The 25,615-nt window shown below is 43.5% G+C and overlaps 1 protein-coding gene across 1 annotated transcript in view; it reads right to left on the bottom strand.

The window, feature by feature from the left end:
- Antxrl (ANTXR like) overlaps positions 1–21,908 on the bottom strand; it is a 35,345-nt gene extending 13,437 nt beyond the window's left edge. The window contains exons 1-10 of the mRNA XM_060391691.1: positions 21,868–21,908; positions 18,590–18,832; positions 10,129–10,200; positions 8,795–8,866; positions 6,592–6,673; positions 6,460–6,493; positions 5,098–5,177; positions 4,952–5,020; positions 4,526–4,606; positions 4,371–4,431 (exon numbers count right to left, since the gene is read on the bottom strand). Coding sequence (XP_060247674.1) covers positions 4,371–4,431; positions 4,526–4,606; positions 4,952–5,020; positions 5,098–5,177; positions 6,460–6,493; positions 6,592–6,673; positions 8,795–8,866; positions 10,129–10,200; positions 18,590–18,832; positions 21,868–21,908 — 835 coding nt within the window. The remainder of the gene's footprint in view (positions 1–4,370; positions 4,432–4,525; positions 4,607–4,951; positions 5,021–5,097; positions 5,178–6,459; positions 6,494–6,591; positions 6,674–8,794; positions 8,867–10,128; positions 10,201–18,589; positions 18,833–21,867) is intronic.
- Positions 21,909–25,615: the final 3,707 nt, after the last annotated feature.

The raw sequence follows: 25,615 nt of genomic DNA, 5'->3' as shown, positions 1-25,615 counted from the left end.
TTAGCTCTATACCAAATTTTAATTGGATTATTTAATTGCTGGTGTCTGAGTTCTGTATATATTCTGGATATGAGCCCTCTATCAGATGTAGGGTTGGTGAAGAACTTTTCCCAGTCTGTAGGCTGTCGTTTTGTTCTGTTGACAGTGTCCTTTGTTTTACCGAAGCGTTTCAGTTTTACAAAGTCTCATTTATTAATTGTAGATCTTAGAGCCTGTGCTGTTGATATTCTATTCAGGAAATTGTCTCCTGTGCCAATGAGATCAAGGCTCTTCCTCACTTTTTTTTCCAACAGATTTAGTGTGTCTGGTTTTATGTTGAGATATTTGATCCATTTGGACTTTAATTTTGTAAAGGGTGATAGAAGTGGATCTATTTGAATTTTTCTACATGTGGACATCCAGTTGGACCAGCACCATTTGTTGAAAATGCTATCTTTTTTCCACTGTATGGTTTTGGCATTTTTGTAAAAAATCAGGTGTCCATAAGTGTCTGGGTTTATTTCTGGGTCTTCCATTTGATTCCATTGATCCACCAGTCTATTTCTATGCCAGTACCATGCAGTTTATTTTTTTATTTTTTTATTATTTATTTATTTATCTATTTATTTATCTATTTATTTATCTATCTATCTATCTATTTATTTATTTATTTATTTATTTATTTTTCTTACTGTTGCTCTATAGTACAGCTTGAGATCAGGGATGGAGATCCCTCCAGAAGATCGTTTATTGTAGAGGATTGTTTTAGATATTTTGGGTTTCTTGTTATTCCATATGAAGTTGAGAATTTTTCTTTCAAGATCTGTAAAGAATTGTGTTGATAATATGATGGGAATTACATTGAATCTGTAGATTGCTTTTGGCAGGATGGCCATTTTCACTATGTTAATCCTACGAATCCATGAGCATGGGAGATCTTTCCATCTTCTGATATCTTCTTCTATTTCTCTCTTCAGAGACTTGAAGTTTTTTCACACAAGCATTTGACTTGCTTGGTTGGAGTTACACTAAGATACTTTGTGTCTTTTGTGGCTATTGCGAAGGGTGTTTTGAGATAAATGGGCAGTAATTGCTTTACATCACAGTGTCACCACAGCATGTACCTTCCACACCTACATCATACTATACCTAAAGCATACCGCCCCATGCATGCTCATCCCCCACATACACACAGTAACTTCATAGGCACATATACATCATTTGTACGCACATACATACATATATATGTTTTGTGTACCACCACGTATTAGCTATAATACATACTACAAACTACACATGCATCCATACAGCTTATGGCATATGTACCCATTAAACACAAACACACTATCACCATGTGCCCTCTAGAAATACTACATAGTTAGTCACATATATCATGCATAACGCACGCACACAACTCACAAGAAGCTCCTTAATGCGACTTATATACTTACAAAAGGACATGCCCTAAGCCCTTGTTGTGTGTTGACAAAGCAACACACATGATTTAGTCCACACTCACAGTTGTAAGCATGCCACAGATATCATACATACTACTCTTATATACCAGACAACACAAATACATGCCATTAACCACATAAATATATACTAGACACCACAGGCCACACTAAAACTCAGACATGTAGCACATATCATATAAACACATCATGTGGTACATATACACTCCCACACCACAATTTGTCACACCACAGAACACCCAAACATACAAATCACAATCATATATCAGACTCTCCTCCCATGCCCATTTGAGCCTTATCATATCACATATACCATACATTTACACGCTGCTCACACGTACCTACCAAAAGCACTTACCATGCGCAAGACATCTCTACCAGATAGACTGCACACATAGCATAACTATTCCCCTCTCTGCATTTTAAACCGCATGTGTATCCTCCTCTTTCCCATAATATTTTCCCAAGACACACTACATACATGGAGATAAACCTCACCACAGAAGTATTACATGAAGATTTTCTACCTACTGTTAGGTCTCAAAGCTAGGACAAATGGCCTAGGTGCCTATTTAATGTATCAAAGTGGATACTGGCAGCCAGGTTCTCCCAGCATCCCTCAGTCCCTACCTGTTACAGGGTATGGCTGGCATAGCCTGCCCCTTACCCTGAACTTCTCCAGCCCAAGGGTTGGGCAGCCTTCCTCCAGCTCCCCTTTCATATATAATGCAACCATTTTGGCTACGTGGCCTTTATCTACCCTTTACCATCTGGCCTCTTAGTCTGCCTCTCCCCTCTTCCCTCCCCCTCTCCTCACATTGTCCAGGCTCAAGTCTTGTCATGTTCACTCTAGACTCTCCCAGATGTCCCTGCCTCTGACTATCCTTTGCCTTTTATCTCTAATAAACTTTCTGCACCACCATACCTAGGAGTACTCATATCCTTTCCTTATTTATTTTTCATTTACCTGTAAAACATACACAGGACATATGCTTTATTACAAACTACCCCAACTCAATTTTCCATGCTTACGTTACACAGAAATACCACACCTACTCATCTATCCACGATATCCACCCGCATGCATACCGTGTATGTCACAAACACATGACACACAATCCAGATTTCCTACCTATATGCATCTCTACACAGAAACACATGTGTACAGTCATACACAACTCTCAGTGAGTATATGTATTAATTTTCTCATTATTTCAACAAAGGATCTCATAAAAGCATCTTAAGAAAGGACTTATTTGACTCAGAGGTCAAGGGTACAGATCACCATGGAAAACCAGCATGCTTAAGCTTGTACTGGAACCATTGGGTTCAAAGGGCTTGGGTAGCCCTGGCCTTCAGCAGGCAGCCTGGGATTCCTTCAGCACACATGGCCTTTATTTGGCCAGCTCCACAACATGGCTGCATTTTTCTTCAATGGATGTTCTATGGCTCTAGCTTCTCCAATGTGCTGGGATCTCCACTGCAATGTAGGCTTAAACAAAGATCTTGTAAGGTCTCTTCTCTATGGAGCACTGAACCTGCTATACATTGGATGGCCTAAAGAGCTCTCATAAGACTCCATTACCCCCTCAATGCTGCATCTTGTGGGTATGCAAAACCAAGACCACGTAAACGACACTGCCAACTTCTGCTGTCAGCTTGGAAAAGATGTAGTGACATCTGTATGTCTTGGTTGCTGAATCTGAGAAAACACTTTTCTATAGGTATTTTTGAACTGGAAATCCCTTCTGAGTTCATACTTTTTCTTTTTAAATAAATTTGCATTTTATAAGGTGGACCACTTTACAGGTGTGTGTGTGTGGGGGGGAGGGGGTTATCTTGTCCCCAGGGCACCTTTCCTATTGTCCTTGTTCTGCTAAGGACATTAACTAATTACAAGCATTTTCTCAGTACTTGTTTTGTTTACAACCTTAAAATTTCCCATTTTCTCCTGTCCAATAACACATTTTTTTTTCATATCCTTTTTGGTCCTGTGTTTCTCTTTTGTTGTAGACCTGGTTAGCAGTGATCAATTACCATGACACACCCTGAATGCTATTTTATGTCTTGAGATTTCTTCTGTCAAATAAATTAGTCCTTGAAGTTTGAATTCAGTTCACTCAAGTTCTCAGGACACTAAGCACAATACAGTCACATTTCTTGCCAGAATATGACATGAATGACCTCTTCCTGGGTTCCTGATGGGATCCTTAGAGGCCTCCACTGTCTAAGTGTCTCTTGGCATACTGGTCTTGCAAATTTCCATTAGAATGACCCACTAGGCTTTGCTTAGAGCATTCTTGTGCTTTTCTGTATCAAAGTTCCAAACTTTTGTATATTCTTCCTGCAAACTATTTTCAAAGGCTTAGGAATCACACAGTCAGAATTTTGTAAGAATCTTACTCCTGATACCAGTTTTCTGTATTAGTTTCTTCTTTTGTTGATGTGACAAAATGCCAGAAAAATAAAGTTAAAGGAAGGGCTTATTCAGTTCGGTTTTAAACATTTAAAGAGTTCATCATGTAGGGGAAGAAGTCATGGTGGGAGGAACTTGAGGCAGTTGGTCATACTACTTCATAGTTATAAAGAATAGAGAGTTGAATGTTGGGCTCAGCCTAGAACCTCAGGCCATAGAATGGTGCTTCCTGTATTTAGAGTGGTTTTCCCCACTTCAATTTACCCGGTTCAAAAACTTTCTCACAGTCATGCTAAGAGGTGTGTTTTCTAGGTCATTTTAGATTTTGTCAATATTAATTATCAAAATACATAAATCACATCTACCACACACATCATGGAAGCACCACACACATACAAACCAGTCACAGAAACAATATCACAACTACACACACTCGTGCAATTGTGTACACGCTCTTGTGTTACACCATCTACTCATGTCAGCGACCCCTCAGCTCTTACCTTTTGCACACACAAGGGAAGGCTCCACAGATAGTATTTCAATACAGGACTTGGTAGCAAGCTGAGAGACAAACAGAGAGATGGAGATGGGCAGATAGTACACCCCAGGGAATGCAGAGAGGGGTCCCCTAGTCTTCCATATCCTACTTACTCACCGGTTCAACGATGCTGTTCAGAGCATTAAACCCTTCGTTGACCCCAAAACTGTGGTTTTGGCTGTCCGCAATGTCTACTATCTATGATAGGAGAAAAGTAACTGGTTTGAACCGCAAAGCCAGGAACCATGATTGCAACAGATTCCCCGACTTGGGACAGGAACTGTTGTCCCCAGGTCATGGTGACAGTAGGACATCAGGTGCTAACTGGCTTTCATTTATAGCCCAGATTTAAGGGGTGGGAAGCTCTCCTGCCCACTCTGCATAAGGATTGACTTACTCAACCATGAGAGCATCCCTTTCGCAGTGTCTAGTTCTAACCCACAGTACCTTGGGCAGGTGAAAATACCACCCTCTTGGTATTGTAAAGATGCTTTTACAATCTTGCTTCTATACGGGGGCACTTGGTCACCTGGACTGAAGTACCTGCCATTTGTTATACATATATACACCGACGGTGTAAACAGTTGCTCCCATTTTCCGGGCTTTTCTGGCCTAAAAGAAAAAAGAATGCTAAAAATAAATCCTCAAATACTGGAGGCAGAGTGCTGACACCTGTGGACTGGACTAACCTCTTCCTTGGTCTCCTGAAATGGCTGTATTGACAATGTCCCAGCAGTCAGAGCAATAATCACGCTGTTGACATTGTGGCCTGCAGAAGAAGCAAGAAGTGCATGGGCTTGGTGGAAATACTCTAGGGACTGCCTAGTGAGTGAGGCTGCAGACCCATCATGGTGCTTTGCAGTAAAGCTGGCCATTCCTCAGTCAGTCTCAGAGTAAAAGGAAGGCCTTCTTCACCACCTGCTCTACATATAAGGATCCAGAGGGGTTTGGAACCCTCCTAGGAGGCCTGGCCTCTTGTTCCCTGGCTATGGAACCTCTGTCCTAATGGAAGTCTAGTTCCTGAGCCATGGGCCCAGCCTCTCCTTCCTTGCTGAGGTTGCCTGGTGAGGCAGGGTGGGTCTGGGGCCAGCTTTTGACACACCCTTAGGGACAAGTTACTGGTAATAGGAGGACCAACAAATCAAGACCTGTAATGAACATTTAAAAAGGTATCACAGTCAGGATCCCCACTATGCCCAAGGCTGCACTGGATAACCAGGACTCACTCAAGATAACCAGACACAGTCCTCGAACCCTATGATGCCCACTGCACAGTATAGAAGAGCAATGCTCTGCTCTGCACAACTGGAGAGAAGCCACCTTGATATGTCCTGTGGCTCTAAAGTCTCCCCCAGGATCCAGACCCTCAAATCAGAGACTTCTGTTAGAGACTAGACCTACCTTCAGCTAAGATACATTGCACAGGTGAGTAGCCTTGGGAAGGTAGGCTTAGAACTGTTGTTAGGAATTTAGAGTGTGAATCTTGTGCAATGACCTTCACCATAACAAAATATAACTTTGTTATACTAAGCACACATATCTACCTTTTTGCTCATTATAAGACCCCGAGTCAGAAAGTCTTAAGAAGGGACCCAATGGCCTCTCATCAAAATTTCCCATTAAATTCCAAATATTCCTACGTGTACTGACAGCCTGTAGTCTAGAGGGACACAGATCTTGGCTGGGCTTAGGAAGTTGACCAAACAAGAGGTAAAAGAGAAGACTTGGGAATAAGAGGAAAGCCAAGCCCAGGCTTCAATGCACAGGGTCCTCAGTCTGCTCAGCCCTTATGCTTTCTTCTTGCCATCCACCAGTACATCTATAGGCCAAGGACTAGTGTGCACAAAGCCTAAGCCTACAGGTGACCACACTCAGCTTTCGGTCCCTCAGAAGCATCCTGAGTGAGGTGCTGTGCTCAGAGGGGATTGCTGCACAGGGAAGGGAGCACTAGCCTCAAGAATCAGACTTGAAGAGATAGAGGATCTGTACACAGTCTCAGTAGGAAGCCCAACTCTGTTGGGCCTGCCTCGCTGAAGGTGCAGACAGCTCACCTCCCGAGGTGGCGTTTTGGATTTGTTCATTCGCCTGGCAGGAAATGAAAAAATACAACAGTGACACAGTGCAATGACCCCAATGGTATTCTCTACTGGACAGCACTCATAGGTGGCTACAGATGTCTGTACCTTTACAAATCCTTTCTGCATGTATGAACGTCCTGCAGGTACCACTTTCTCAAGTTTGAGAAGGCCGTTGCGGATTTCTTCTCTGAAGAGAATTGAAAAAAAAAAAAAAAAGAAGTGGCATGAAGTTTATTCACAGTGACGAGACATCTTCAAATCATCCTAGGGCCTTGCTCATTGTGTAGACCAGCTGGCTAAGAGAGGGCACTAGACAAGAGTCACTGTCTTTCCCTTCTGGGCTGGGCCTTTCTCTGTCCCTGATTCCATGAACACTGAGGTGGTTCAGGAGGGAACAGGAAATTCATTGGTCCCCATGGGAAAGTTTGGTTTTATTTGAGTCCATCTACATTTTGGGGCATACAGACCTTGGAAATTTGGGATGGAGCCCTTGCCTATTAAGTCCTTGGAGAACATTCTGGAATTAGCATTTAATCTAGGGGTTTCCGGGGGATATCTGCATTCTAAATAGGCAGCCTAATGCCAAGGTTCCCCTCCTTCTGAGCAGTCCATTAGTCACTGGGATGGGCTTAAAGGGGACCATGTCAGCCTGCTGAGGCACTGCCTGGCTCCCATCCTCACTGTCACAGAGTCCTGGTCTGACTCCCTTCCCTCTTCCTGGTAAAGGCTGAAGCCAGTGTATGTAGATGTGAACCCAACTGTGAACTCCACAAGCTCCCTACAGAGAATTCCTGAACCTGGATTTGGGCCCTGAGGGCCATCCATGAGCCACCTGTATTGTTCCCTAGGCTAGAAACAACATGGCCTGTCAGGTACTGTTAAAACAGAACACACTGAGGTGGGCAGGGCTGGGCCCGATGGTCATTCTAGGACAAGAAACGGGAGTATTAGGTTCCAGGTAATCCAATGTGACAAGGCTAAGTAGGCATAGCAAGGAGATCCACAGTAGACTCTAACATTTCTTCCTATTGGGAAAGAGAGAGGCGTCAGCAGGGGCTGAGTCCTGAAAGCCCCATGCCAGGCCCAGGTACCCCGCATGAGAAAATAAGATGATCATGTTCAGCATGCCCAATGGGGGCCAAACCAGGGATTTCCAGCCTGTCCTGTTCTCCTCCCTTTGCCAGCACAGCCCAGTCCAGTTCTTCTTTGTACAGCCTAGCCCAACTCTTTCTCTCTGCCCTACTGCTAGCCTTCTCCCATCCTAGCATCTACCCTTCTGCTTGGCCTAGCCCACTATCCTCTGTATAGTTCTATCCCAACCCTCCACCCAGCCCAGACTCAGTCCTCCACTCAGCCCAGGACAAGCCCCTGTCTTGCCTAGCCTCTCCCTTCTGACTTTCCTATGTTGCTGCCAGTCTCCCTCAGTATTTCTCTCTGCCATTTGAATCTAGTCAAGTCTCCCCCAAGCCAAGTCACATGAGTACACTACACTAGGGCTTGCCTGGACTCTTGGAAACCAATCTCTTCCCACCTCTCCCCCCGAGATGAGCTCATGGTGCCAAGTCCATATACTCAGAGACTCTTGTGCCTTCCCTGCGGCTGGCTGGTCTCCCTCACTTCCTGCTTCTGCCTTTTCTTTCATACCTCTGGACACCCCATTCTGAGATGCCATCACACCTCTTTCTGTTTCTCTAACTCCCTATGGAGTCTCTGGTGGAGGATCCAACCTTGACCTTCCCTCCTAATCAGCCAGAAGCCCCAGCTTCATACCTCTGGGATTCTGGGTACAATTAAGTCACCCATCTTTGTGATCACCTTTTTCCCATACCTTCTTGTTTGGTGACTCAGCACAGGTGACTCATGACCCCATCATGAGGCTTCCTTACTTAGGATCACAGGGGACCTATCTGCCCTCCCCATACTCCAGTGCTTTCCTCAGGGTTTCTCAGCTGTCTCTCTGCTTCACTTGTCCAAACAGAGTGACAGCAGGCCACACACAGGCCAGTATTCTTAATGGTACTAATACACACACTTCACCAGCTCCCTAGGTCCGTATGTTATTATAGACAGGACCTAAGTAAAATTCAGGAGTTGAGAACTTCTAGAAGCTAAGGCCCATTCTGCTTGAGTACAGGCTCAAGGGGCACTAGTAACTTAGGCCTGGAGGTCAGTTTGGATACATAGGTGCCCTATGCATTGGCAGTGCGAGGGGTGGGGGGATCACAGAGGTCTCTGCAAGCCCTCCATTTCTTCAAGACCCCTGTGTCCTGGCCACTGGGATAGCTTCAGGGTTCAGAGCAACATTTACCTGTCTGAGGTGAGTGGCATGAGAACTTCACCCTTTGTTGAGAAGGTAATGAAGGACATCCGCAGTTTAGGGCTGGGGACAAAGCATAACAACTGAGAAGCCAATACATTGGATCATCAACCTGTCAAGGAGCAGAGATGCCCCGAGTCCCTGATCCCACTCCTCTCTTTTACACTGAGGTAAGGACCTAAAGTGACATTGGCAAAGGATTCTAAAGCCCTTGGTGATATATAGGTTCACAGAAGAGTGTTAGGACACTCACATCATCCATTTTGAACAGGCAAAGAGGCTCCCACACTCTCCAATGGGGGCATCCTCATCTCTGGTCCCTGATACCAAATTCTTTGCCTCTGTAGCCATCTTTCTTCACCCGCTCTGCCTCCAGCTCAAGGAGATTACTGTCTCTTTTCTGGGAAGCCCTTCACATGCATGCCTCCCCTTCCTGTCTCTGTCTATGCTTTACAGTAGGATATCAGATCCCCTTGGCTTAGCATGAGGTCTGCTATGGATTTGTCCCTAAGCTACCCATTGTCCTATTCCCCTTGCCTTTCTGGACTTACCTTGCCTCCCTAGTCTAAGGGATCAACAATTATATTCTGAATTGGAAGCATCCCTCACAGTCCCATGTTTTAAGCTTTTGTTCTCCATCTGGTGACACTACTTTGGGTGGCTGAAGAATCTTTAGATGGTGTCTGGCTGATTGAAGATCATCAAGTGCAGACCATTAATAGTTCTAGCCTGGTTGCTGTCCCTGCCATAAGTTTTCTCCTTTTTGTGAATAGCCTGGGCTTCATGCTCCTCTTGCCATGACTGCTAAGGATGGACTGGAACCCTCTGAACATGTGAGCCACAGACACCTCTATTAAGCTTTGTCTGATTAAGTATTGTGGTCACAGTAATGTTACCCTCTGAACTTGCTCTTTTTCCAACCTTGAGGACTCAGTTTACATTTACAGCTTCACTAGGAGCCAGAAACTTTTCTCTGAGGGTTCCTGCCTTTTCCTTTGGCTTTCCATAAGCTACCCAGTCCTCTCCTCTGGCCCTGAATATCCTGTCCTAAATGTCAGTTACCATGTATCAGGATGTCTTTTGCACTCTGAGAGGTTCTGAGGGACTCTATCCTGTACTACAACTAGACCCCAAGCAGGATCAGCCAGTGCTGCAGACACCTCCACTGCACTCTGACCCCCCCACTTTGTTAGCATACCAGCCTGGACCTATGCTCCCTCTATGAGAGAATCTCATGCCCATCCCATCTAGGAGATATGCTCTTTGTCTGAAAGAGGCCTATCTGCTTGAAGCACAGGGGAGAATACAGCCAGGAGAAGCCATACTTTTGGAATTTCTTCACCAAATTCTCCGTAAATTGATAAACATAAATCCAGTTATCGCCCACACTGCCTGACCTGAAGACAAAGGAGACATATGTCAATGCATGATGCAACTTCATAGGACAGGGAGGGATAGTTTCAGCCTTCTTAGTCTTCCCCGTTAGCAACCTCTCCCCTTGTCACTGCTGCTGACTATGGTGGATCATCATGAGAGGGTAACTTTCCTCAGGGCCAGTAGTGAATAGAAGATAGCTAAACAGCCTCATCTACTGAGACTGTGAGGTCCCAGGAAGGGCCTTTAGTGGCTCAACACAGTGCCTGGTTGTGCTAGGTGAGGGCTATGTGGTCTCACAGTGAAGGAAGATGTCTTGATTAGTGTTCTGACGTGTGAGGCTCTCCACCCTGCCTCTATTGACTTTTAACTTACCAATTCTCAGTTCTGTCCATGAATGGCTTGGCCAGGACTACTGGCACAATTGTCACCAGAAGGCTTTTGAGCACTAGGAAAGACCTAGAGCATGACCCAGGCTTGGGCTGTAATTTCCTTATCGAACTCTTGGGCTGTTAAGGAACCAAAACTACTGCTCAGGTGAGATTACTATGTCGGTTGTGGAAAATTTGGAGGGTAGGGCAGGTCTTGAGGGTTGTAGATCTTTCGAGCTCTTTGTTTTTTGGTTGGTCACCATGACATAACCAGCTGCAGCTGTCATGCCTTCCACACAAGGATAGACTGGACCATTGAGCCATTTACGAGCCAAAATAAAGTTCTTCATTTTTAAAAACGAAGTAATATTTACATCATCAAGGATCTGAACCATGATCTTTCTTCAAGCCTTGTGCACTGTCCTGTTCAGCAATTGCTGGGCTAGCTTTGACTTGGAAAACCCATTCATGATACAAACTTTGCCATGGGGAATTGCCAGACTAATGTATTCCTTTCTTCCCCATATTAGAGAAAGATAAAATCTTTCAAGTATCCTGTCATAGTGATAAAGGAAGTAGTGAAGAGCCATAGATTCCCCACATTTCTCCCTATTTCCCAGAATCCACAGCTGAATTAAAGGAAATTCCCCCAGGAGCTGTGCTTCAGCTATGGAGGTTCAGTGCTGGAGGCAGTTATACATCCAGTTTTCTGAGAACCGTGAAAGAACTGGCTGTCCTGAACCAGGATGAGCATTGCTAGCTGTTGCCAAAGAAAGCAGCTGAGGACTTGCTCACTTCTGCCCCGGGTCTGTCATTTCCATTGTCATTATTCTCATCAAGATCCCAGGGCCTGTTTTTTCCTGCTTTGTCCTTGCATGGAGTGTGAACAGATGAAGAATGATTATAAACTTGTGAAGAAATGAAACAGGACATGGATCGGCTTCTGAACACTAGAGAACACAAACAGTTGTATGAGGTAAAGGAGTCAATAAATGGTATGTGGATAGATTTCAATGAAGAAATAGACATACTGAAGGAAAACAAAAATGGAATGCTGGGAATGAAGGAAACCAATAAGTCAAATAAAATGCTCAGTGGAAAGCCTCTCCAACAGAATGGATTATGAGAGGGCAGAATAGAAGGAGTGGAGAAAAGGGTAGAGAAACTGAAACATTCAGTCAAGGATAAAAATATAAAAATTCTCAATATGTGTGAATACATCAGAATGATTATTCATCATGATAAAGTTGGCTTCATTCCACATATGTAGGGATAACTTGACAAATGCAAGTAAGTAAACACAATACATCATGTAAGTGGACTCTAGGACAGAAATCACGTGATCATCTCACTACAGATAGAAAAGATCTGATAAAAAGAACCAAACCTACTTCAATTCATGACAAAATCCCTGGAAAGATTAGGAATAGAGGGGACATACCTCAACAAGATGAAACTATACAATAAATCTATAGCCCCCAACATTTCCACTAAGATAGGGGCAACTCAAACCAAACCAAGCAAGTCAGAGATCTATACGACAAAAACTTCAAGTGTCTGAAGAAAGAAATTGAAAAAGATACCAAAAGATGAAAAGATCTCCCATGCTCATGGATCTGTAGGATTAACTTAGTGAAAATGGCCATCTTACCAAAGGCAATCTACAGATTCAATGCAAACCCCATCAAAGTATCACACAATTTTCACAGACCTTCAAAGAATAATTCTAACCCCCCATATATATAAAGTCAGAAAAGCTAAAACAATTCTACACAATAATAGAACTTCTGGAGGTTATCTTCATACGTGACCTCAAGCTATACTACAGAACAACAGTAATAAAACTGCATGGTACCGGCATAGAAATAGGCTGGTGGCTCAATGGAATTCAATCAAAGACCCAGAAATAAACCCACACACCTATGAACACCTGATTTTTGACAATGGAAGCAAAATCATAAAATGGAAAAAAGATAGCATCTCCAAAAAATGGTGCTGGTCTAACTGGATGTTTTTGTAGAAAAATGCAAATAGATCCATATTTATCACCCTGCACAAAATTCAAGTTTAACTAGATCAAAGACCTCAACATAAAACGAGATACACTAAATCTACTAGAGGAGAAAATGGGCAAGAGCCTTGAACTCATTGGCACAGGGGACAATTTCCTGAACAGAACACCAACAGCTCAGGTCCTAAGATTTACAATTAATAAATGGAACCTCTTGAAAGTGAAAAGCTTCTGTAAAGCAATGGACACTATTAATAGAATGAAACAGTAGTCTACAGCTTGGGAAAACATCTTCACCAATCCTACATCCAGCATAGAGCTAATATCCAGAGTATATAAAGAACACAAGAAATTAAACACCAACAAATCAAATAATCTAATTAAAAAATGGGATATAGAGCCAAACGGAAAATTCTCAACAGAGGACTCTCAAATGGCGAAGCACTTAAAGAAATGCTCAATGTTCTTAGTTGTCAGGGAAATGTAAATCAAAAAGGACTCTGAAATTCTATTTTACACCCATCAGAATGGCTAAGATCAAAAACTCAAGTGACAACACATGCTGGCAAGAGTGTGGATAAAGGGGAACCCTCCTCCATTGCTGGTGGGAGTGAAAACTTGTACAACCACTTTGGAAATAAATTGATGCTTGCTTATAAAACTGGGAATAGCGCTACCTCAAGACCCAGCTATACCACTTCTAAGCATATACCAGAAAGATGCCCCCCCCATACAGTAAGAACATTTGCTCAACCTATGTTCATAGCAGATTTGTAATAGCCAGAAACTGGAAGAAACAACCTAGATGTCCCTCAAAAGAGGAATGGATACAGAAATTGTGGTACATCACAATGGAATACTACTCAGCTATTAAAAAGAAGAAAATCATAAAATTTGCAGGCAAATGGTGGGAACTAGAAAAGATCATCCTGAGTGAGGCAGCACAGAAACAGAAAGACAGACATGGTGTATACTCACTTATAAGCAGATTTTTGTCATATAGTACGGGATAGATATAATATAATGCACATACCCCCAGAAGAAAAGCCCAGGGGGCGTGTTAGGCTTTATGTTGGCATAGTACGTAGGGGAGTGTGGGATATCTCTGACATGGACTATGTTGCCTGCTCTTTGATCACTCCCTCACTCCCACCCCGATGGGTCTTCCCTACAAGGTGACAGGGGAGGAAGAACTCAGTCCTTATGTGAATAAATGAGCTGGAATGCCTGGGTAGGAGGGCTCCCCTATTCTGAGAGATAGGGAAAGGGGTATGCAGGAGGGAGGGTGGGACCAGGAGAAGAGGGAGGGACATAGGAGTGAGATGTACATTAAATTAATTAATAAAAAAGAACAAGATCAAGGTGCCTTTTCCCCATTCCTATATAACTGAGAGAAGCCATAGCTAAAACAATCAGACAAAAGAACAGATAGGGATGTAGATAGGAAAAACAGAGGTAAAAGTATCCTTCTTTGCAGATGCTACAATTCTATGCATAAAAGACCATAAGGATACACTAGAAAACTCTTAAAGCTGCTAAATGCTTTCAGCAAAGTGGCAGGTTACACAATGTGTAAAAATCAGCGTCCTTACTAAACACCAATTACAAACATACTGAGAAGGAAATCTCTGAAATAGTTCTAGTCACAATAGCCTTTAAAAACAAAAACAAACAAAAGCCTTGAAATACACTTATCCACAAAAGTGCTAGAGCACTAGAACAGAAACGCTAAGACACAGAAGAAAGAAATTGAGGAAGACATTGAAGATGCAAAGACATCCCATTCTCATGGACTAGAAGAATTAATATTGTGAAAAAGGCTGTCCAGCAATGTATGTCCATTAAAAAAAATTCTGATACCATTTTTTTTTCACAGAAATAAAGAAGTAAAAATTCATGTGAAAGTGCTAAAGACTGTGGCAAGAAAGTAATGCTGGCAATAGCAACATATCTGATTTCAGGTTATATTACAGAGCCACAATAACAAACAAATAAGGGACAACAAACAAATAAAAAATAAAACACAAAGCTCAGTCAAGTAGATTGGAGTACCCACAAATAATTCTATGCTTCTGCAGCCACCTGAGGATTTGACACAGTCACCAGAAAACACACACTGGAGAAAGGTGGTCTCATTGACCAATGGCGCCGAGTACCCGCCTGTAAAAAATGAACCAGAATCACATGTCTTACTTTGTGCAAGAATGAATTCCAGACGGAGGGAAGGTATTAATGTAGGGCTGGAGACTGAAGCTGCTAGAGGGAAAAGGAGAGAAACAGCACAAGATACAGGCATAGGTAAGGACTTTGATTAAGGCTCCTATTTCTCAATAAATCAAGCCAATAATAAAGGGTCGGACCTTATAAAATTAAAAAGCTTCTGTATATCAAAGGGATAGTTAGTCTGATGAAAACATAACACAGAGAGAATAAAAGAAAATCTTTGCTAGTAAACACCTGATGGAGAATTACTATCCAGAACAGATTAAGAAACTAAAAGTTGAACCAACAAGAAAAGAAACTATTCAATTAAAAGGGGGTGGTGATAGCTAAGGAACTGAAGACAGAATTTTCTAAAAGGAGTTCAAATGGCAATAAATACTTTAAAAGTGTTCAACATCTGTAGCCATCAGGGAAAATAAACAATTAAAACCACTTTAAGAATTCGTGGTCAGTCTGGTCAGAATGGCTATCACCAAGGAAGCAAAAACCTAACTGTGCTGGTGAGGATATGGAGTAAGGAGAATCCTTGTTCACTGTAGGTGGAAGTATAAACTGGTATAAACAACTGGGATGCTAGTATGGATATTTCTCAGGAAAAAAAACTAAAACTAAAACTACCATGTAACCCAGGAATATACTTGTGGGCCCATACCCAAAAACACTCTATACCTTACCACAGAGATACTTGTTTATCCTTATTTATTGGTGACATTCACCAATTGTGGAATGGTTAATGAAAACATTGTACATGCACAGGGGAGGTTTCTTCCAGTAAAAAAAAATGAAATTACTGTCACCCCATAAACAGCCACAACACTCTTGCACTGGTGAACACATCTTGTCTGGCAGGTCAGAACTGTGGCACTTAGGGTCCAGTGCTTGATAAAGACCATTACTGCTTTTTCTCTCCCTCAGCAGCCTGAATAGCACCTTCTACGACTATAAAATCTATACACCAGGGAAAGACTTTCTTGGTCAGTTCAAGAGTGATTTCTTCATGTCCTGCAACAAAAGTGTGTGGTGCTGTTGGCGACCAGGGCTGATCATCTAGTTATGGTTGGCAGCCAGGAGAAACGGCAGTAGCTTGTTTTGGGTACCTTTGGGGATCTTCAAACCAATAAGTATCCATATTTGACACTAAGATTTTCATTTAATAACCCCTGTCTTCTATGAGCAGCGGGGAATCTCATTCAAACTTTCATATAGCTTCCCCATATGTCCTAAGTTTCGGTAAATCCACTCTTTCTGGCTCCATTCCCTCCACCCACCTCTCTGCATTTCCACTTAAACTTTAAGCTCCCAGGACCTCCCACCTCTGTCCTTTCATATTTATAGGAAGATCAATGGAACTGTAAAGCATGATATCATGTGAGGTAGGTGAATCCTAGCTTCTAATTTTTATGTGTGCATTTATGTGGGAGTGTGTATTTAGTCTGAGAAATGAGGAGGCCCATTAGAGAAAAAAATGAAGCTTTAAGGGTGGTGGAGGAGGGTAATAGGTCCCATGTACCTTCCCATGTCATGTAGAAGTAGAAGGGTATGGAAGGTAGAGAAACTCTGAGGGCAGAAAGGTGGTGGGGCAGGAAGGCTGGGGAGAGGAGTAGGGAAGGGTAAGATTGGCCAAACCTGTGTATGAAAAAGCGTTAAGCAGGAAACACCAAACCCTAGCCGCTACACTGCCAGGGAACTACAATTATAATTTTTGTCTTACAACTGTGAGTTACAACCGTGTCATAGATGAGAAAAGAAATTAAAAAAAAATATCCACCAATGAATGCTGATATTTTATTAAAACTGACAATGACTGGATTTTGAAATAACAGTAAAACTTCAGGTATTTGTTTTGAAACTTTCATACAATTCTTTCTTATTGATGTTGTCTTTAAACAATGTATCTGAGAGTTTTATATCTCTCTCTTGTTTATATTTTAACTTTTTAGTCAAAGTCTATGATTTGGGATTTTAGAGCAATCAACTCTACTCTTTTAATAAAAAATATTCTATATGAAAAAACCTTAAGGGAATGTGATACACGGTAATTTGATTTAAAAGTAAAATAAAACTTACAAGCTTGAAGGGAGGTCTGGAGGTGGGTTATGTCTCTAGGAGTTACTGGCCAGGGGGACCCCCAAACAACACAGGCAGTCACCACTGCTCTGAGTTGCACACCATAAGTAGATGCTAAGAACCTATTTCCAAAGATGCCAACACTTGGGTGGAGGAACACAGAGAAATCAAGCAGGGACTGAGCTGGAGGCCATCTTCCTTGCTGGTAGTCCCTACTTTGCTGGAATGTCAGTGCAGCCCACAGGGGGAAAATGTCACCAACGAGCTTTCTCAGCTGTAGGCCACACTGTTGACTGTCCATGACTATCTAGGCAAGGCTCATACCCACTGGTGTGACTGAAGCAAGTTTATTATGGACAACCAGTTGCTTTCTGGTTGGTCTTAGAAAACCTAGTAAAAGCCTGTGGCTGAGGAGCTCATAGGCTTTAGTGAGACGGATGATACAACTGCTGTTTTGCTAAAGGAACACAATGTGCACATTAAGCTGCCTTCTAACTAACTGTGTTTACGCTGGTTGATTGTTGCTGCCATCAGCCGTGGCCAAGCAACCTTGTCTAAAGGTGGTTTGTTTGTTTGGTTTTGCAATGAGAAGCATCAATTACAAAGGCTCAAAACTGGTCAAAGAGTAGGTTATTGCTTCTAAGTTGAATACTCAGATGAAAAAGAGTCATTTATATCATGTCCTGTAAGGTAAGGAGGATCATCACCCAAGATTAGAAAAAACAAAATTAAAATCTGGAGGAAAAGGGTAGGGAGTGTTGCGGAACACTGACTTCTAGATATGACATGATGGTTGAAGTTGAATTCACAGCAGCTAGGACTACTTCCACAAGATCTCCATAAAACCTGGCCCATCAAGTCTGTCATGAAATGGGGAGGAGCTCATGGGGCCCCACCCCTTACTGAGGATTTATTTGTGGTTAATGGTTGCTGAGAGGAGAGACAGCTTCTTCAGTAGCCACTGAATATGCATCTGTAAATAACTTAATGTAAGTAAATATGCACTGAATATGCTTCTGTAAATAACTCATTGAGTCATTAAAAAGCAAACCAACATGAAAGTAGAAAGGGAGATTAATTGAGAAGGAGACTAATAAAGGTGCGAGGTAAATGTCAATGAAATGGTAGAAACACATTTTATACATGCATGAAAACAAGAGAAAAATACAGACTAGTCAAATGGCTAAACTCAGGAGATCAGAGTATAAACATAATTTCCAATTTTAGAGGAGAGCACACTACAAGTTTCTGTAAGCCAAGGAATTGTATACTTAGATGGGACAGTGCCAGAATCCCTGAGCCATTCCCTCCTGTGACAGCCAGGACAGGTGTAAAGGCCAGTCCAGCTTGCTTACCATACTGAGAAAAACCAGGCTCTTCCCATGGTTCTTGAGTTGGGAGAAAGAAGCTGAGCACTTAGGGCAGTAAAACAAAGGCTGCTTTGAGCAGCAGTGCTGGGAGAGTGCCCACAGTGGCAATGGCAGTCCCTGCAGAGGGGCTCTGTTGGTAGATCACATGGGTGAATCGGTACCTCCCAGCAGCTGCTTGGCCTGAGGGTCAAGGTGATGGGGACAGAGCCACCCAGAAGGCCTGTGCTGACCTCCCTGCACTCAGGAAGGAAGTCAGTGGCAGAAGCCTACATCCCAGGGTCTGCTCACAATGATCTTGGGTGTCCTTCAGAGTCTGGCCTACCACTGCTGCCCCAGGGCTACCCAGGGACAGTGCAGGAGGGCAACTCACTTGTCCAGGATGAAGTAGAGGTCGAAAACACCCTGACATTCATCTCCTGATCGACTGTGGCGCCAGTGGCGCCAGTTTTGCTTCATGCGATGGATCTGGCGTTGGTGAGAACTCCTGGAGCCCTTGCCCAGGCGGTGGAATAGTTTCCAGCCAGGGCCATGGTATTGGAGGCTCTCTGCTTTAAAAATGGGAGGAGGCAACAGGAGCAGGAGCAGAAAGAGTGCCGAGAAAGGCATGTGGGGACTGTGGATCCCTGTGTTCTAGACTGTCCCTGTGACTTTGCTAGTCCTTCAGATGCTCTGGAGGGTCACATGCAGGCTGAGTGGCAGCCACCCTTGGACTCTTTCTGTGCCACCTCTGCCTGAAACCCAGGGGTTGAGGATCACTGTTTGTATCCTACTCCCGATGGTAGCACTACACCTGGTATACTCAGAGCACAGGGAATTTTGGAGGCAGCTGCTCTTGGGATGTCCTTCCCCTAACTACCTGAGGAGCCCTTCCCCCACCTTGGGACAAAACACTCTGGGGTTATGATGGACAGGAAGGTTGACATGGTGACTTTGTGACCTGCCCTTCTGCTCAATGCCTAAATGCTGACAGTGCCAAGTGCCAGTCACAGGACCTGTGCAGGAGTCTCCGATGTGGACTCCTTCTCCCCCAATCCCAGATCCTCACAGGGCATCCTTAGGGAGCACCTCAAGGAACCTGTGTGTTTTGTTAACTGAAAAGGTGGCTGAGCTCCCCGGTTACTGTGGGTGAAGAGGGCAAGGCACCAAGGAGCTATTGTGTGGAAAGTGGGAGGCCAATGGTGGGTCCTGAAAGCAGCAGGCAATGTCTGATTTCAGAAAGAGATGAAGATTGGGTGCTCTGCCAATCTTCCGTGAGTGGGAGCAGTTCATCCGCTGCCATGTGACAAGCTGTCCAACTCTGATGACTTAACAGAACCATTTTATTGTGATCTCAGGGTAAGTGGGTCAGACTCTCAGGGAAAGGTGGAGTAGGAAGGCCCTCTGGAAAGGAAACCCGAGAAGTCCTGGGTGCTAGGAGAGGCTGGAATTGTCTGGAAGCTTCCTCATGGGTCCCTGTGGCACCAGGGCTGAGGAACTCCAGGGTGAGTCTCAACTAGAATGTCACAAAGCCCTAACCTGTGGTCTCTCCCTGTGACCTGGGCCTCCTCACAGCATCAGTGTGTATGAACGTTCTTTATGGCCTCTCAGAGCTTGGGGGGGGGGGCAGTGTCTGCAGTGAGCAGCTTGAGTCTGTGGAGCCCTTTGTGACATCACCTCACCAAGCATGGTGTCATTTATGCTGTTCTCTGGACAGCTTCACCAGTTTGTCACAATTCAGACAGGAATGTGGGTGGACTTCCCCTGTGCTTCACCCTCCTGCATAGAAGCACCTGCAGTAGCAGAGGACGGCACCGTGTGGAGAGACTATACCGGTGCCAGACAACTGCACTCAAAAGGAATCCAGAGCCACCCAGACTGTAAGGGAAACCACCTTTAGAAATACCATGATCACTTTTCTTTTTATGCCTGTATATTGATAAAAGTCTTTAGAATTGAAACCTTTTCTCTTACTAATTCTGAAGGGATCTCAATATATACGACATAAGCTTACAAGGGGTAGCTTTGGGTCTCTGGAAATCTTTTCTTTTGCTATTGTCTTTAAAATAATGACTGTCTCAAATATGTAATGAGTTGAAGTCAATCACATGTAGGATACTGGCTTTATCACATTAGGGTCTCATCACATCTTCCAGGACAATTCTTATTGCCATAGTTTTATGGTTTTTCCCATTGTAAACCACTGAATAGCTATCTCTTAGACTGTGGCCTTATCTGCCTTTTATTCATTATTATTCCTAAGTGGACTGGCCATGCATTCACATGACCTGGGCCTATGTATATGTGTTCTCTCTCTGATCTGGGGAGTTTCTCCTTTCATATTTGCTCATTTACATTGTTTATTCTGAACATCAGGCCTTTAACAGGCATGGCAATCTCTTTTTCCAATGTGTGGGTTGTTTTTTCACTTAATTTTGAAAAAAAGAAACAGTGCACATGGCCGTAGTTTTTATGCAGATTGTGGGGTAGATGAAAGGCCTTGGTCCCCAAGGTAGCAGTACTGTAGCCTACTGGGAAATCCTTAATCCCTGGGGACATATCCTTCAACAGGATATGTTTCCTCTTCTTTTTCTAGCTCATGAGATACACCATTCATACCAGATGCTGACCTGAGGTACTACCTTGCATAAACAGCCTGCTCTTGGACAGGAGTCTTCAGAACTGTGAGCCAAACCTTGCACCAAGGAGATGCTGGTGAAACCCCACTGCTGGCTGAGTTTTATTGGCAGCTGATAGCTGCTGAGGGAAAGGATGCTTTCTTGAATGATGCTGCCAGCACTGAAGTGCGGGCCCTATACCCACACAATACCTGCAGCTCTAATTAGACTCAGTGGCTTATGAAGAAAAAAATTAACTACAGTTTGATATTTTTGTATTTAGTTTTATTAATTCAATATTTCTTAAGATGTTATTTAAATCACTACAATTGTGTATGTAACATTGTTTTACACACACACACACAAACACACACATATAGCAGAACAAACATGGTTTATAAAATAAACCCATCTTTTAAAAAAGATAATTGCTTCAGGTGTTTTGTTTGTTTGTTTGTTTATGGATGCACAAAACTAACAAACACACGGATTAGATGTCTTTCTCTACCCTCTAACTGCTCCCAAGACATTTGTGTCTCTGGACACCTTCAGATTCTCCAATGTCACAGAACGTATCCTAACCTGGTGCAAGGCTGTCATTCTACAAATGGGGAGTGTGGTAAGGGTGGGGGCTCCCAGACAGGCAGAGACAGAAACTTCAACAAATCCCCAGGAGAGTTTCTAGGCCCTGAGAAGACACAGAGATCTTGAGCTTCAGGCTGCAGGGGTTTCAAAGAGTCTTGGGTAGAACAGGCAGGAACAGAGAAAGCAGAGGTGAGAGTGACTTTAGGGGAGTAGTTGGTGGCATGAATGTGCTGGGCCAGGGAAGTTGGGGTGGAGTGGAGTGGAGGAGGGGTGGAGAGTCTGGGGAGTGACTGGGGTGAAAGGTAACCTCCAGCAACCATGACTACACCAGACAACGACCACACCTGTACACAGACTCCTGAGCTGTGAGGTAGCTGGCCCAGGTCCTAGGAGGCGAGTCCTCAGGGGTTGCAGGATGCAGCCCTGACACCTGGCTTGACCCTGTTTTGGTCTCTCTCATTTTGCCTACCTGTGTAGCTCCCTCATGGTACATTTGGGGTGCAGGGCCATAGTTAGACTTTTGGAAGTGTGAGTTGCCCAGGTGCTGAACTGTCCTCCTTACAAACCAGGCATGGCTGTTGAGTTGGACCAAGCTCAGAGATTTGTGGCCTGTGCTGACACTGGGAGTATGGCCCATGCAGGACTCAGAAAGCACAGGCACAGGGAGGTGTGGCTCCATCTCAGTTCTCCCCTCTCCTTTGTCTGCTTCTCTGCACAAGTGAATTCTGACTTTAATTTCTTTACTACTAAGTTGGCTTTCTGGGCTGTGTTTCCATCCATAAATGACTTCATCCCTGGAGAATGCTCTGATCTTCCCACCAGGGTGTGCTGGGCCTGAGGGTAAAAACCACACACCAGCCACAGGTCTTTCTCTAACATGTGTTTCCAAACATCTGGAAATGTAACATGTTCAGTATCCATCATGGGAAAAATGAGGTCCAGTGATAAATCTCTGAGTTTTCATGGTGAGTGGAAAGGAAATACTTGGTATTAGGAAGGTGTCTCTGACCATGGCCCTCACATTTGGCTTTCCATGGCACCCAAAGCACACCAGGAAGATGACCCTTGCAGCAGCTTTAAAACACCCACACCTGTCTTGTAGGCTGGTGTGTAGTGCTAAGTTGGGAGACACAGAAAGCAATGAGGATCAGAAATGAAGATAATGGGAGGCCAGAGCTGTGTGCTTGAGACCTTTGGCTGTGAGCAGAAGTAAAAATGACAGTAAACTAAATGCTTGTGAGTGCCACTGACAATACACACTTTGAGTGACACATTTTTGCTGCTTAGTGACGCACAGAGCATTTTAAACTTATAACTGTGCTAGCTGAAATCAGTGTTCGTGTGTTCATCAAGTAGTAGGGCCAACGTCAAAGTAGTTTTATGTTAATATCAGATTTTCTTGGCCATTTTCAAGTGAAGCCAGAAAATAAGTCTGGTTAACTTTTGGGGAGGTGGGAACAGAAGTACTATATGGAGGTATTTTATTTCTTGTAGAATTCAGTCTTTTCACAGGTATGTCTTTACTTTTTTTAATGTTTGTGATATATTTTATATGTCCATATATCAAAGAACAAAATACCAAAGTTGTTTAATTACCAATTAAAACCCATTGCATAGTTTATTAATGTCTTTCTGTTGGTTGAGGCTTTTATGTGATCCTGCACAGAAACTGCCCACAGAAATGAACAGAGACCAAATCTGGCATAGCGTAGTGTGCTTAGTGAAATAACTGCCATGTCATATCAAAGAATGCTGGGTACTTCCTAGGTGTGTACTCAGGGTGTGAATTTGAGAGGCTGCAGGCAAGGATTTCCTTAGCTGTAAAGACAGATTACTTATGAGTAAAATTATAACTTTATATTATATTTCCATAATCCTAATGCTAAGTAGAATTTGAGGTCAGCTCAAACTCCTGAGACCTTATCTCAAAACAGAAATAATACATCCCCAGTTAATGTCATCAATTCTAATAATAATTTAAAAAAAATTAAGCAAAATATTTTATTTAAAATGATGTAATGGCCAGATGATGGTGGCACCAGGCTTTAATCCTGCTGCTCAGGAGGCAGAGACAGGGAGATCTCTGAGTTAGAGGTCAACATGGCCTACAGAGTGAGTTCTAGGACAGCAAGGACTACACAGAGAAACCCTGTCTCAAAAACCAAAAATTCAACCAACCATCCAAACAATACACACTGCAGAAAGGAAAGAAAGGAGAAAGAAAATGAAGCGATAAAAACATTTCTAATAGTAGATAAAGGCAAGTATTGTAGCACTTTCATGCCATGATTCATTCAAATCAACTTAAACCTCATGGAGAAACGTACCCAAGTGGGATGAAGAAACTGTCACCATCACACAGATGACCTTACATTAGGATGTGTTCATTCCTTTCTGGAGCCTAGACATGTGGAGAACCGGATAGAGACACTGAGAGGATAAGGATATGAGTGTTGGCTTTTCTAAATATTAGTTGTGGGTCCTGCAATCAAGTGTCCAGTTAGCCACACCTGTGACCCTTGTGAAAATCACAGAGTATTTGAAACAAATGGTGAAACTGCTCTCCTCAGCATTCAAGAGCAACCCGCTACCCAGTACCCAGTTCAGGAAGATGTCTCCTGAGAGTATCTCTGGTACAACAGACATGTCTTCTGCTGGAGAGGGCAAAGCATCCTCCTTGTCTTTTGACTCAGCTGAGGTCAGTGTGAGACCTGGATCTCATCGGTGCACAGACTCACCCTTGATGGAGGGCAGAGTTGCACTTCTGTCCTCTCTGAGCCCAGAAGGGGAAACTGGAAACTGAAGTGAGACACTAAAGGAATTTTCTTCCCTAAAGCAAATATGACAAAACCTTGGGATCCTTTGTGGCCATGCTTTCCATCCCACAGAGAGGCAACCAGGGACCAGGGAAGTAGGGGTCAGACAGACAGAAAGGTATGGGGTCTTGCCATTGGGGATTCAGTTCTGCTTTTGTCTTTGGATCACAGAAAAGATGCCTCTCAGACATCTGCAGAAGTTAGTTTGTTCTCAATAGGTGCCAATGAAAACCTTCCATTACTGAATCCTTGAGGGGTCTCACACACCAAGAGGAGTCCTGGTAGGCTCAGCCCACTAGCTGTTTTTGATACTGCCTGGCATGCAAGTTGCTCTCAGAGAGGTCAGTATAGAAGGTAGCAGAACCTCCTCTCCACCTGTGCTGGGAGCCAAATCTATCTACAGAAGCCAAAGCCAAAGCTATCTAGTGAAGACAAAGGTATCTATGGAAGCCAAAGTCAATTAGTTAGCCAAGGCTGTCTACAGAAGCCAAAGTCAAAGCTATCTAGTGGAGACAAAGGTAGTTACTGAAGCCAAAGCCAAGTAGAGAGCAAAGGTCATTTAGTGGAGACCTAAAGCTATTTAGTGAAAGAGTTATCTAAAACCCTAAATCATGGGTGATAGATTGTGAGGACATCTGTTTGTTAGAGCATCTGTAAGATATCTTAAGAGAACATCCCTATGGTATCTTGCAGGTGCAATATTTAACCCATGAAAGCACTCTTCCTATTTCCTGCAGCAGTAGATTAACCTTCCCCCTTTCCTGCCTTCTCCCTATACAAGTTGGGTAAAAATTTCTAATAAATGGAATCCTTGATCAGACAAACAGACTTGGCTTTCATTCCTGCATCTCTTGTCCCTACCCCCCCATTCCTTCCAATCTCTTCACCTTAGGAACCCTGTTGAAGCCCCGCGGGCTGGGGCACACCTGGTCATGTGCCACCGGTGCCTTCTTTTATAGGAAGAGTGCTTGGTGGTCTCTGTTGCGACCACTCATTACCTTGCCCACCCTGGCTCATTTTGTCTCTTCTAAGGATGTGTCATGTGATTTGCATAATGTTCAGTCAAGGAGTCTCTCTACCATCCTGGCCTAGGCTAAGAATTGCCTCTGTCTACTTTGGTTGGATGATGTCCAAAGCGACACTTGTCTAAAAATATCCTGCTTATCCCGAAAACATGAGAGCAGAGACTCAGTGGGCAGTAGAACAAAATGCAGCCTCCTTTTAAGTCAGGTAACTGAGGGCTGTGCCCTCTCTTCTTTTTTTCACTTGGGTAGGAGCTCTCTGACTGATGCCAGACTGGCTGAACAAGTGAGTGACTGAGTGACAAGGGGACTTGATGATGTGGGCCCTTTGCCCTTGCTCTCTCTGACACTGACCACCACTGAGAGCCTGGTGAGAGCT

The sequence above is a fragment of the Meriones unguiculatus genome, chromosome 9, assembly GCF_030254825.1.
Source record: "Meriones unguiculatus strain TT.TT164.6M chromosome 9, Bangor_MerUng_6.1, whole genome shotgun sequence".
In the NCBI taxonomy this organism is placed as follows: domain Eukaryota; kingdom Metazoa; phylum Chordata; class Mammalia; order Rodentia; family Muridae; genus Meriones; species Meriones unguiculatus.
Note: the sequence above shows the minus strand (reverse complement) of the source record. Positions and strands in the feature narration are given on the sequence as shown.